At 41.0% G+C, this 15,402-nt stretch overlaps 1 protein-coding gene across 1 annotated transcript in view; it reads left to right on the top strand.

The window, feature by feature from the left end:
* LOC121875262 overlaps positions 1-12,902 on the top strand; it is a 169,900-nt gene extending 156,998 nt beyond the window's left edge. Inside the window, exons 4-5 of the mRNA XM_042379723.1 lie at positions 10,997-11,143; positions 12,879-12,902. Coding sequence (XP_042235657.1) covers positions 10,997-11,143; positions 12,879-12,902 — 171 coding nt within the window. The remainder of the gene's footprint in view (positions 1-10,996; positions 11,144-12,878) is intronic.
* Positions 12,903-15,402: the final 2,500 nt, after the last annotated feature.

The following is a 15,402-nucleotide window of genomic DNA, read 5'->3' as shown; positions in this document are numbered from 1 at the left end:
CCCCTTTGAGAAAAATCCCGAACCAGCACAAGAACACTTAAATCTACTAAACAAAATGACTTGTCCGTGACCCGTGGAAGGATAGCGTCTGTGACTGGGATGAATGAGACACACTGTAAAATTTAGACACTTATATTCCCTCCAACACTACAAACACAATCAAATAATGGTACACCAATATGCGCACCTCTTAACTTGAACTTAAAACACTACTCTGGGGAATAAAAGTTATACATGATATAGAAATTGTTAGAAACTCAGGCAACAATAAATTCGAAGTATTAAGAAATGTTGCTTGCACACATGAAACAGCCTTAAGGGCTTTCACAAAATAATATCAGTCACTTAGGAAATGGTATTAAAAAATAAGAAATTAAATACTCTACCATGAATAGGCCTTAAGGGCTTTCAACAAAATAATATCAGTCACTGAGGAAATGGTAATAAAAATTAAGAAATTAAATACTCTACAATGAATAGGCCTTAAGGGCTTTCAACAAAATAATATCAGTCCTGAGGAAATGGTAATAAAAATTAAGAAATTAAATACTCTACAATGAATAGGCCTTAAGGGCACTCAACAAAATTATAGCACCCCAACAGATGCACACTTCCTAACCTAACTTAACCACTACTCTGGGGAACAAGGTTATACCTGAGATCAGAAATATGAAGAACAATTAGATGCATTAAAAGAATCAAATCACAGTATCACTCTGGTTCCACTTAATGACACAAACATTCAAAAAACACTACTATCAAAATTATTTAAGAAATATTAAACTACACACGTCAAGATAATATCAGTAACTGAGAAATGGTATTAACTACACCCGTAATAAGGAAGATAAAATGTTCCTCTAGGTATCTCCTAGAGTCCTAGACTCACGGTCTCAGTGTGTGACCATTAATATACTCAGATAGCCTCAGTGTACTCCCAGTGCGTCCATGGGCAGGAAGAGAGTGAGCCAATCAGACCTTGTGCAGTTGAGAGGAGCTTTAGCTTCCCGTTAGCAAGAGGGTTTCACTAAGCGGCTCGGGACATGTGGTGTTGTGAGCCGACGTCAGCTGGGCACCCAGACGGCTAGATTCCCTCAAGAGATCCTTTGGTACCCCGCTAAACAGTGACAGGCCTACTCTGATCGGTCCAATGGCGACAATCGCCACCCTCAATCATCAACGGCAGTCTCAAACGGCAGTCAATCTCTCGCAGTCAAACTCCGGTCAACTCCAGTCAAGTGGGTTCTGACGGAAACCCTGAAATGAACTCACTGTTAGCTCTAGTTAACTTTACCACTGCCCTATCTAAACCCTGTCCGAGATTGAATGAGACTTACTTGTTATACTGCCATAGCGCAGCACAGGTGACTAGGCCACATGACTATTTCTGTGACAGACGCGCAGGGACGTCTTGCCTGTGTGAATGCTTCCCGCGACTGAGACCTAGCCAGCGTCGCGTCTCCTCTCAAGGCGTTAGTTTAGGTCTACGTGACATATTTTCCGCCTAACTAATAACTCCTTGGGACACCCGTAACATTATTCAGACTGATAAACGATCTATAATAATTTCAAATTCAATAATAGTCCCTTACTTCATGAATCGCATCATTATTAATTCGGTAAATTACATTTAATATCACATAGGCCTAGTTCCGCAATCTCTCGCTATGAGCAGGCAGCGCTCTCTCCCCTCAGATGACCTTGAACGCTCAGTATCGCTAATGGCGGGGCATTTGAAATTACTCTGAAATTTCTGAGTATTACATATATATATATATATATATATATATATATATATAGATTTGCTTTCGTGTAATTCACAGCGCTTGGGAACTTCTGTGTTTTCTTCTTCATCAGCATATACCTAGATCACGCGCACCTACAGTGATTTACTTGCATATATATATATATATATATATATATATATATATATATATATATATATATATATATAACACTTCGGCAATGGACTTGTTACGTGGAAGAAAAACTCAGAATGAAGCAGGAGAACTTTATTTTCGAATGTTTCGATCAGAGGTCTTCTTCAGAGAGAATGATACAGATCATTTTTATTTTATTTATGCTAGATCACTGGTCCGCCCACTGCCTGGAAGAACCAGCATCTTTCTGATTATGTACTGTCCGTCTCTCCACTAGCATGGCGGTGGATACTTGTTAAGAAACCGTAGAATTTCTTGACACTGGTTGGTGGTCAGTCTTTTAGCAACCCACACTGCTGTTTCAGGGGGTTGCAAGTTTCTCTTAGGTAATTGCGTTCTAGAATATTCTATGAGGTAGTGTTGCAGTGAGCGTTCTGCTTCTCTGTTGCAGGTATTACATGTGACTTCCTTTGCCGGTACTTGTATACCCATTTCCCATTTGCGGGGGTCGCCCAATCTCAGCCGGAAAGGATGTTTTCGTCCCATCTTGTCATATCTTTCATGCGTGGTGGTCTCTCATAATTCGTGACCCAATAGTACCACCTGGCAGTTCGTTATTTTAGTGTTAATCTTCTTTGACTTTCTATAATCCACTTGATAGTTTTTCAAGACCTTGGCAGACTTCGTAACCGTGTTTTCAGCTGTAGGGAGCTGAAATTATCTACGAAGTTGCACGTGTATCGAGAAGTGGTCATCCCACCCTGCTGTATGGCAGCAAGACATGATGCCACATATAGGAGGCACCTCAAGGCACTTGAAAACTTTCACTAAGGTAGTCTAAGTTCCATCCTCCGAGTTCTCTGCGAAGACAAGAGAACAAAGACCTGTATTCTTGCTGACACCAACTGTAGGAGCATCAAGGCTACTATTACGATGAACAACTACGCTGGACTGGCCATGTTACCCGTATGGAAGACAGTAGACTGCCAAAGCAGCTACTTTACACTCACCTAAAGAATGGTAAATGTAACGATGGCAGACAACGGGAACGGTGTAAGGATAGTCTTAAGATAAACCTGAAAAAGTGCCAAATCGACTACCTCACCTGGGAGATGATCACTTCATACCATATTCCTTGGAGGAGCATCACACGAAAAGGTGTCAATACTTTCGAGTTAGCCTGACTGCCTACCGAGGCAGACACGTGATAGCACTGGAAAGAAGCTGCTACCTCCCCTCCCGCACTAGCTGTAACCCTCTACACATACAACATCTGTGGACGGCCCTGCCCATCCCGTATCTCGAGTCACCTCAGATCTCACTAACGAAGGTAACATCCTTAGTAACTCATATCATTGTATCATAGCTGGATGATCGTCATAAGTAGATTTCGAGTGACAGTAAAGTAGTAGTAGTAATAATTGTAGTCTTCTTTATCTGCTCCGCACTTGGTGGGATGTCCATCTCAATGTTTCGCTATCCTAGAGCAGCCTTGGCCATATTGAACTCGTTCATTCCTGAAATTCCGACATGACTGGGCACCCAGCCATGCCGATCTTGTCGCCTTAACCCTTGCAGTAGAACAACAGTGGATGTCATAAGATAAATGTTGTCTCTCGGGTCTCTACACTGAAGTGTTTCAATAGCACATCGAGAATTAGTGTGTATTACAATTTTTTTTTACTGTTTATGGAAACGTTTTGTAGGACCCCAAGTATGGCAGCTAGCTATACTTGTTAAGCGGAGCATCCATCTGAAGTCCTCCAAGGGACTGTGTCACCCCTTTCTATTGTATGGTGAAGGTTGCTCCTGACTTTGTATTACTGGTTTCAACGGAACCGTCAGTGTTATATACGGTAATATTGTGAGCATTATAGCCTTTGTGTTTCCTTCTGCTATCTGTCGGATTTCATGTGGGTTCCAGTTAGCCTTTCTTGTTTCAGCTTTTATAATGTTGAAGACTGCGGGCCCGTGACTTCCACGGTATTGGAGTACTGTAGTCTGGGCTCATTGTTCCAGGGCCTTTATAAGGATTGTGTGTTTCAATCTCAGTCGATTCACAGCATCAGCTACACACAATGGCTATGTGTCCTTATCAAAGACATCTCTGTCAAGATTCAGGGCTATAAGGAGTTTATTCATAATGTCACTTTTCCGTACCCTAATAATAAATTTTGTTGTGAAGCTCGCTGTTACTCGTTCTGTTCCGGATCGGGGAGATGTGAGACCTATTTCCATGTACAGGTTTTCAATTTTTGTCCATATTGAAGCAACCTCCAATTTAATTCTTTCACTGGCACTCAGACAGCGCCGCATAATCCGTAATGATCGAATGGCGTGTATGTACAACGTTCTCAGGACTACATGGCCCGCCCCCACCTTGGGTCCTGTCATAGCTCTCTCCATGTGGACCCTTGTCCGTCCGTTCTCTTAGATAGTGCATCTCTTCGTTAAATTTGAGGCCTATGTCAATACCGATGCCCAAGTATTTGTATAAATTTACATATTGTATGGCAGTATCTTGTATTCTCAGGTGTGTCTCCGGATCACTGGGCCAAATTTTCGTGGTTTTCTATTTTGGAATTGATATAATGAACCTGAGACTCGTACATTCTTCATTGATGAGTTTTAGTGTCTCTCGGGCTTTGGTAATCTGATTTTTGCCTTTTACCACCAATGCTAAGTCATCAGCATAGCATAGTAGCCTGGCACCTTCTTGGAAGGGGAACCGACATAAGATTTCCATGGGGATGTTGAAGAGAGTTGGAATAAGAACTCCTCCTTTTGGTGTGTCATTTTCCAGTCTTTGGTACTCTGAAATGTGCCCTTGACAAGAAACCCTTGCTGTTCTATTTTGGAGATAGTCAGTAATCCAAGCTAGTAAGCATACCTTGAAGCTTTCCGTGCCAGAATGGTTACGATGGCCTGTGCATTCGCCAGCTCAAATGCCTTTTTTAGGTCAAGGAAGGCAACAATTGCCTTATTTTGGCCAATCGATCCCTGGAGTGTTGTCAAACTGTGTGAGGTGCTGACACTTTTGGTGAAGCCAAATATGTGATGAAGTGGTCCAGTTTTTCAGAGGAGCCATTTAAGGATCATCCTTTAAGCGGTTTTACCGATGCATGATGCTATTGAAATTGGTATGAAATTCTGGGGATCATTGGGTTTGGGAATGGGAACAATGTCTATCCCCTTCCAAGCTATCGGGAGTCTGCCTGTTAACAACGACGCATTGATAACTGTGAGAAGAGCAAGTTCACTAGCAGATCCTGCGTTGCTGAGTGATGTGTAAGTTATACCATCACTGCCAGAGGCGGTGTCTTTGCTTGTTTTTCTGGACTTTCTGAGTTGCTCTGTGGTAAATAGACACTCTGTGGTATTAAGTTGTTCAAGAGCATGTCTGACTTGCTGTAGATGAAGTCTCACTTCGAGAGGTAGTTGAACTGATAACGAGAGTTCTGCGAAGTGCTCTGTCAAACGGTCTCCTTCTTGAAGTAGCGAGAGGTGAGCTGGAGCTCTGGACGATTTTCCTGATGCTGTCATGAGTTTTCTTCAGAGATCACTCAGATTGGCGTAAACATTGAAGGTTGTACACCACTCGAGCCACTTGACTTCCTTAATTTTCGGAGTAATTTAACGAGTATGTTAGACCACAGCTTTCAAGAGTTTCACTTCTGCAGGGGAAGGGTACTGTCGGAGATGTCTTCTGAATGTGTTGATTATGGGATTTTATTCCGTGACCTCAACAAAGTAAAACTAGTAGTCTTTGTGGTGTCTATTTGTAGGATTTGGTTTGGGAATGTTTTTTTCTGCTGCGTGTTGTATGGCATCAGTGAGGTCAATGTCTGCTGATGGTTCATAGTTCTAACACCATTTTATATATATATATATATATATATATATATATATATATATATAAATATAATATCTATATATATATATATATATATATATATATATATATATATATATATATATATATATATATATATATATATATATATATATATATATATATATATATATATATATATATATATAAATATATATACATATATATATATATGTAATATTCAGAAATTTTAAGGTGATATTTAGAGCCGTTACAACAAAAATGACAGATCTGCCGAACAAGGAAACATGAGTAGGCCAGGCTGAAAAACCCACGCCTCGTGGCGAGTTAAAACAAAGGCCTCCAAGCAACGCCCTCAGTCAGGGGATGGAAGCATTTTGAACTAGGCCTATAGAAAATTTAATGTGCAGTCGGAAACCATAATCTCTAACCCACCTGGGTCGGTGCTGGAGGTTAGAACAGTGTCCTTTCTGGACGGGGGCCCACTCTAACTATCTGGAGGCAACACAAGCACGACCACACACAGTCATAGTACGGCTGTATAGATGACATTATGTATAAGTATTGTATATGGCATTTTATACTCTGCATTATCTTCATTATATATGAACACGAAAAAAAATACCATAAGTTGTAGTTACGAAAGTATGAATGGAAATAAACACTTCCAAACCACCCAGTGAATCCACACAACGTTTACAGCACTTGTGTGTGTGTGTGTGCCAGACCACGATGCTTCCCATCATTCACATAACAATATGAAAAATCGTGTTCAATTTACTAAATATTTCAAAAACCTTAAATTACATGTGGATCAGTCACTCCTCATATATATATATATATATATATATATATATATATATATATATATATATATATATATATATATATATATATATATATATATATATATATATATATATATATATATATATATATATATATATATATATATATATATATATATATATATATATATATATATATATATATATATGTATATATATTTTATTTTTTGTGTTTTCCAATTTGCTGTCTTGGTATTCCACCTGGGTGGCGGGCATAGCTGAGGAGGGAGCATTTACCACCCAGCGACCTATTGGAATGAGTCCAGTGGAGATGAATGTGAGGTCCACTCTTCCTTTCAGTATGTGTGTTTGCTCCCCAGTATTAAGGATCGTGATTTCTGGAACAGCTATCAGCTATTCCACTATGAGTTGATCGCCCTGGTTCGTTCTTGAAGTCGAATTGAACGTGGGATGGTTTGTATTGAAGCCCTAGCAATAGGCACAGATTAGTGTGTTTCTATAAACTGTAGTTCACCGGCTTCTAGTCGTTTGTACTGCGGTTTACCTATGTTATATACTACGAGATTGACGTTTGCCAGATGTAGCCGAACAGCATCCGACTCTATTCCATCCATACAGTGAAAAAGTTCTACTACTCAGCTGGAGATGGTCGCCCTAACGAGAATCATGCCGCCATGGGAGTTAGACATTTTTGGTACAGGGTACTGTTGTTATCCAGGCAGGCGGATCTGTTAATCTTTTATCATGAGGGTTTTTTGTAGAATAGGCCTTCTATATTCCACTGCATTACTACTACTACTACTTTGCTGTCACTCGGAATCGAGTATGACGATCATCCAGCTATGATAGTTATTTAGGATGTTATCCTCGTTGGTGAGTTAGCTCTGAAGTGACTCAAGAGGCCGATACGGGACCGGCAGGGCCGTCCACCAAAGTTGAGGACGTGGTGAACATCAAGTAAGAACTCCATCCACTGCTCCAGCTTCCGCGTCAGATGGTCAACGTCGACGCCCAACTACAATCAGCATTGGACATCCTTCATGGTCTCAGCGCAGCTTCTAATGAATCGACGATAGTTTCACTAACTATTGACCTTCTACACTTTCGTCTCCAGAACCTTCGCAAGCTTCTCGTCGATGTTGGGAAGAATATACCAGCGTCTCAAGCGGATCTTGCTAAAGAAGTTCATTCTTAGACACGACGAAGAAGGGGTCGCTTTAATTTTGTGGGTCTTATCCAAAGCACTTTGTTTGGCACGGCAACGGCCAATGATGTAGCTAAATTGGGGGACCGAATGGACATTGTCGTTCAAGCTGTATCTCAGAAGAATCGTGTTGTTTCTCAAACCTTTCATGCGATTACTGCTTTAGAATAAAAGGTTAATGCAATAATATCGGAGTCTAACAAAGTTTAGAGGATTGTTAATAGGTTACAGAAATCAGTCCCGACGTTAGAATGGCTCCTTTATATCACAGAATATTTGCATGCTGCTGAAATTTCAGGTCAAAAGATTGTAACCACTAAAAATGAACCAAATTGACAGCATTGTAGATGCAGGGATAGGAGTGTGGCCGCAAAGCTTGTGCCGGTGCAGACGCTTCTTGACGCTTCACAGATAGCCAAGTTGCAGTATCAATTAACTCCTATTTTTAATGACAATGAGGTTGAATATTATTACCCACTGTTGGAGTCGACTCTCACGCACAATGCTATCCTGATCCACATTTCTATGCGAGGGTAACATCAGTTTCATGCATGGCATTTAGAACCCTTCCCCTCGTTTGTTAACGACACACTGTATACTCTGGATAGGCCGAAAGAACTCTATCTAATAGATGAAGATTATTCTTTATTGTCAATAGAGGATCCTAAGGTGCTGTCACAGTGTAAGCTGTCTTATCTACACCTACACGTATGTCCAGCCTACATGTTCGCGTTTATTCCTGTTGCAGAGGGAATATGTGAATTGGCAGTCATACAAACCAATCTACGCACAGCACTTGCGCAATGCAGTTATAGGCAAGTTAGTCTCACAACTGTGTTTCACGCTCATCTTCACAATGTGCAGTATTTGTTCTTTCGAAATCTTACTACTGTTATTTTAAAATGCCATGATGGTGTTAAGCAGCTAGCTGTGAAAGGGCATTACAAGGGTCCGGATTACTGTGAAATCACTTGTGGTACATTACGGACCTTGCTTACTCATCAGCACTTTGCTTTAAATATAAAACTCAAGTCTGCTTTAATTCAACTTCCTGTCATGAATTTCACTATAAAGGATATTCAAATTGTTTCAGAGAAATAAAAAAACCTAGCATTCTTGAAAGAGACACATTTTGCTGATTTGAGTAATAATTTGCCATTTTATCTATAACGGGAATTTGCCATACCAAGCCTTACAATTCCCTCAATTATGTTAATTTTGGCAATTATGTTTCTGTTCTGTTATTATAAGGCAGTGTCATCCAAAATGAAGTTTAGGTACCCTGTAGTACCTGATACCCCTACAGTAGTAGATTCCCTAGCTTAGTGTCTACACATCTGTTTATAATATGGTTAGGGTTGTCTAGGATGTACTCTACTCTGTGAGATTATTTAGGCCTCACTTGGCTCGGCTGGTAGGTGACCGAGCGATGTAATGGCCCCTGTCTCATCAACAGAACATATTATATTAATAGGTCAATACATCTGATATTATATTCAGATTCACCACCCTGTAACTTTCCACTGTCTATGAGTAAGACATGAGTTGAACACGTGAACGGTAGCTTTCCCAAGAGGGACAAGCCCATATGTCAACATCTATGTAAGCACGCACCAGCGACGCTCCTAAATCAGTCACTCAGATCAACTAATATCGAACGGACGTGATCAACGTTTATATTTATAAACTCCGTCTTCTTTCTCGTTCACTCATAAATAGTGGAACTTACGGTTGAGCTACACTCAGGAATTATAGACATAATCCTTTTATAATAAAACAAGGAACTTCAATTGGGTTTCGTTACTAAAACCCTAATATCTAATATATGTGAACAAGCCGGTTAATTGGGGGATTAACCGACGGATTCAATGGATTGTGTTTGCTGTTCTGTTCCTCGTGATCTGTTGCAAGGGGGAGGCTTCACTGTTGTACAGTAGGTGTTCTCTTGTCTGAAATTGTGGTTGTTCTGGGAGTCTGGTCTTTCTGTTCTTCCTGTGCCATAACCACATTTAGTATCTTTTCGGTGCCTGTGTCTTGTTCCTTTATAGTCCGGTAAATCTAGTGATATACCCACCACAAATTCCGATAGTTTTCAAAATAGCATTTTTTGGCTCTCAGATTGACATTGAATAACATAATAAAAATCAACCAAAATCACTACATTGGAACTCACTGAAATCCAATATGGACGCCACAGTAGCTGTTAGAGCAGCAATTTCAATGTTTGACCCCAATATTCTGGTGAGTAACTATCCCAATTATCCCTAAATGGAAAAAAAATAGCTTGTAATCTCAAATCTATAATCCAATACGGCTTCCATAATTAACCTGCAATGATTTTCTCTCAATAGAATTTAATAATTCTGGTGGTTTCGCACATCACGTTCCAGTAGTTGTTAGTACATTTCATTTATCCTTAATCTTGTGACAGAAACACGCATAATAACTATAAATTGACCCATGGAACATGCATCAACCTAACATGCAAGTGTCATACTAATTTACCCGAGTAACATCAACATTACTGATATCATGCAAAATATGCAAAGAATCATACCATAATGTACAGTTGGCTCCAATCCTGACTTTAATACTTAACGCTGCCGATCCTCTCTCTCCCTGAGGTCTGAACCCAAACATTGAACTCTGAATTCGAAGCATTCGCCCAGTGAGCGGGAGGGAAAGGGGAGATATGTTCCCATATCTCAGTTGCATTTCAAGTCTCAGTTGAATAAACTCGTTTCTCATATTCCTCGACCCATAAAGACCTTAAATCGCCAAGACCCAAGATGACAGCTTATACCTCCGATGTATTCCCACAGTCATTTCAGATCCTACATTCACGCCACTAATAACTTAAATACATGCTCTACTCCTCACCTATAAACATTAATGCCCCATAGACGATCAATAAGTTTTCTTCTCATTATTTTTCTTACCATACCCAAAAGTAGGGGACGATGAAATCTTTTATCCAGTCCTCTATCATCGTCAAATTAGAAAAAAATTCACATTCGTTCAGTTATTATTTCTTTGCCAATTTTAACTATTTCAATTGCTAGAGAACTACACTTTCTGACAGCTAAATCCTAAGAGAATATAGGCCTACTTATTCATATATTATTTTTTTCTTATATCTAAAATTAGGCTAGGGAACCATCTGTTCATCAGTACTGCTATAGATATAAATATGCAACCTGCAGAAAGTGTATCACCATATGTAGCACAAGGTGCAATATTTTTGTTGCAGGGTCCTGTGAGTATGGCTCTTTACGCCCCTGATGCAGACTTTGAATACACCCTCGACATCCTCGTTTACCTTCGAAACTGTAGGTCACAAGACATAAAAACCTATGTCACCTTCCACATCTTCTTTGACGTTTTACATACTCCAAAGGTAAGAAAGATCTTAGTTTCAGTTCAACCATCACGACGTATTACTATGCTATGCAACATTTGTTACTTTGTCATTTTCGTCTAATCTTCCTTGCTGTTACACACTGACGTTTTCTTCATTTCAGTCATTGCGTATTAAATGTTTCATTCACACACTTATTTATTAATTTGCTTACTGGAAAAATGGAGGAGTTACCTCCTACAAAAGCACTTTTCTCATACAGTACTTTCAGATAGTTAGCTTTTCGTAGGAAACAGTTACTAATATCTAATAAAGTTCTAAGAAGACTTCAGCCAGTCCATTGTTGCTCCGTTGACGTACTGTAATAACCCGAACGAATAAGTAAATACACTCTCTTGGTTGTGACGGACGTATACTCACTCTGGTCGTTCCAATCCTCAAACCTACATCTGGACTCAAAAGCATGGGAACCAATCACAGTTCGACACGTCATGCTTATTACCTTATCAGTTTATGGTATACTCGTATAAGTAATGGTCAGCATGCTCGTCTCGCAATTGAGAGGACCCGAGTTCGATCCCCGGGTAGGATGAAACTATGGGCAAGTTTCTTTACCCCATTTGCCTCTGTCTACCCAGCAGTAATTGGGAACCTGGATGTTAATCGATTTGCAAATCGTATTCCAGGGTTATGGCTAGCCAGTGAAGTTGGAGAGTTGTCCAGTCTTCTCGGACTATTCCTTGACACTGGGTCATACGGCTCGTTAACTTGGGGTGTGGTTGTTGTGTTGGCGGCAGCTTCTACACCTTAAACAAAATTCACGCCTAGGTGGCCCTAGGGCAGGCTATCCTCGTTACTCGAGGGGCAAGCATTAATATTTATTATATAATTATTAGTGTCTGTCTGACAGGGGTGAATTCAATATAACTATATATTATTTACATGAATATATTCCTACTCTACAACCGCAAAAACAAAAATAAACGCACACACACACACACACACACACACATACACACACTACTACTACTACTACTTTGCTGTCACACGGAATCGAGTATGACAATCATCCAGCTATGATATAATGATATGAGTTATTAAGGATGTCACCTAAAATGGTGAGTTCTGAGGTGACTAGAGGACGCGACGGGACTGGCAGGGTCGGTCACAGAAGATGCATATGTGGGGGGGGCTACATCTATTGCGGGAGGGGCGGCTGCAACGTCTTTCCGGCGTTGGCGCTTGTCTGTCTCGTTTTGCAGTTGGGCCAACTCGAAAGTATTGACACCTTCTTGTATGGTGCTCCTCCAAGCGTTACGGTGTGGAGTAACCATCTCTCGTGTGAGGGGGTCGATTTGGCACTTTTTCAGGTTTGTAAGACTATCCTTATACCTCTTCATTTGCCCGCAAGTATTACGTTGACTATTTGTTAGGTGACTGTAAATTAGCTGCTTTGGCAGTCTACTGTCGTCCATGTGGGTAACATGGTCAGTCCAGCCTAGTTCTTCACGGATAATGGTAGCATCGATGCTTCTACAGTTGGTGTCAGCAAGAATACTGGCATTTGCTCTCTTGTGTTCCCAACGAACCCAGGGGATGGAACATAGACTGTGGCAATTACCGTGGGATCCTGCTGCTATCCATAGCTGGTAAGATTATCGCCCGATTCTTCCTAAACAGATTTCTTTCTGAGGCGGAGAACTTCCTCCCAGAATTTCAATGTGGCTTGGACCAATACATGAGCACCACTGACATGATCTTTGCTGTCCGACAGATAATGGAAAAGTGCAGAGAATAGCATCGTGGCCTGCACATGGCTTTCATCGACCTAACCATGACCTTCGACTCAGTCAACAGGGAAGCCCTCTGGTGGAAACTCATAAGGCAAGCATGAACTTAGCATGCTTCCCTGTTGGGCGTTGTAAACTCTTCTGCACTTCACCTTACACAAGGATGTAGGGGGGTGCCCCCCCCAAAAAAAAAAAATCAGCCGTTTTGGCTGCCCACCAAAAGTTATCGCCATTGTGAGGGAACTCCACGATGGCATGAACGGCAATGTCCTGCACAATGGCACCCAATCTGACTTCTTCCCCGTCCAAACGGGGGATAAACAAGGGTGTGTACTGGCACCAACTCTCTTTTCCATTTTCCTGGCTGCCTTCCTTACTCATGCCAGCGCAAATTTAGCCGGTGGGGTTGGACATCCGGTACCGGATAAACGGTCTTTTCAACATAAGACGACTCCAGGCAAGAACAAAGGTGTCGGCAGCTTCTATTACTGAACTTCAGTATGCAGACAACCTCATCCTTATCGCTCAAACTGAACGCGACCTACAAGAGATCCTGAACACCGACGCAGTTGCGTATGCACACTTTGGCCTTGAGGTGAATGTACTTAAGACTCAGATTCTCTTTCAGCCTGCCCCTGGTTCAACCACACCTCCACCATCCATCCAGCGTAACGGTACTGCCTTCAATAATGTTACCCACTTTCAGTATCTCGGCTCCCACCTGTCCACCACCGCAGACATCGATGAAGAGATTCAGCATCGAATCAGATGTGAATCTCATGCATTTGGCAGACTCCGAAACCGTGTCATTAGCTGTAGGGAGCTGAAATTACAAACAAAGTTAAGGTGAACTGGAAGCCATCGGGCATTTTAACATTGTTGTTCGCAAAGGAGTAGTGGATCAGCTCTGAGAGTGCTTCAAGGTAGAGTTTGACATTGCCTTCCCTGAAAGAGCGGATCAACATGAAGATGGTGAGCTCCATGTCCAGCACAAGGTTCCAAAATTGGAACTGTGAACTCTCAAGACTCATCAGACTCATCAGAGCAATAGTCCTGGTATGCCTCCTTCATCAGTTTGTACAAGCTGCATGCTGTGACTTGATGTGCTAGTCTTGTCTTAGCTACACTTGATACAGACAGAAAAGACTCCGCTGGTTAAGCTGTTGCAGTATGACATGCTTTTTCTTAGCTGACACTGAACCCCATGCTGGGTTAGCACAGCAGTGATGTCACCAGTGTGCCCTGGTAGTGCCCGACAATCACTCCCTCACATGCAGAGACCCTCTGCATGTTACCCTCACCTAGTTGGAAAAAACATAAAATCAGTTCATAAAACCAGTCATGCTTGAAAACATACATATCGACACTAAGATCATTTAGATTGACCAACTACATCTAATATACTATAGGACTAGCCGTGTGTCTGTCTGTCTATCTGTGTGTCTGACTGTCTGTCTGTCTGTCTGTCTGTCTTTTATGGGCAGCCAAAACGGCACAATCGTTTTTCATCAAACTTGGTGGAAAAATCGCAAAAAAATTCGTAGAGTGGAACAAACCTGGTCCCATGTCGATGGTTTCTTTAGGAAGCCATTAATTAACCATTTTATTTACGCTGGGAAACAATGCAAGTCTACGGACTTGGCGCACCCTCATTCGCTGTACCCTGTCAGCCCACGATTGCAGTTTGCAGTTATCGTACGGCTCCCTCCTCCTCCCCCCACTTTTTTCTTAGCCTACTTTTTTTTAATATTGTTTGGATTAGTAAAGGAAGGAAGATGAGTAAAAAGAAGAAGAAAGACGGGGAAACAGAAAATAGTTAGAGATAACAAGTGGGGGGGAGCTGAGTTTCATCATGCGTCTGGATGCGCAGTTTCAGCGTTACCAAAGCATTTTCGGACCTTACGAGGCTACAGTGTATACTTATTCCTGTGGCTGACTGTACATGGAAAAGGAGAAGAGATAAAAAGATACTAACAGGAATGCAAGGAGAAGATAGAAAGGCAGAAGAGCAAGGAAAGGAGATGGAAGAGAGGGATAGTAAGAGGTGGAGGTATGAATGGAGGGATGTGTTTTTTAAAGTTCCCAAAATACCATATTAAAATCACCTATTTAATAGGGAAGAAAAAGTTTTAAGTATGATGAGTAGTGTAATAGATAGACATAGAGATATATAAATAAAGAGAGAGATAGTACGGATAAAAATGGAGAGAAAGAGAGAAGCGGACAAACAAAAGACATAATACAGACAGATTCAAGGACACACAGAAAGACAGACAGATAGACAGACTTATGAAAGACAAAGACAACAGACACATACATACAGACAGACAGACATGACTGCACAGGGTGAATATAGACAGTGAAACAGACAGGAGGTTGACAAAAATAGACAGATTCATACATGCACAAATAGACAATATGACAACTAACATGACAGACAGACAGACAGACAGTTGACTGACTGGTTCACATTAGACAAACAGCCTGACACACGCCAACAACGGATAT

This window comes from Homarus americanus, unplaced genomic scaffold (assembly GCF_018991925.1).
Source record: "Homarus americanus isolate GMGI-L3 unplaced genomic scaffold, GMGI_Hamer_2.0 scaffold56241, whole genome shotgun sequence".
NCBI lineage: Eukaryota > Metazoa > Arthropoda > Malacostraca > Decapoda > Nephropidae > Homarus > Homarus americanus.
This window is presented reverse-complemented; position numbering and strand designations above follow the sequence as displayed.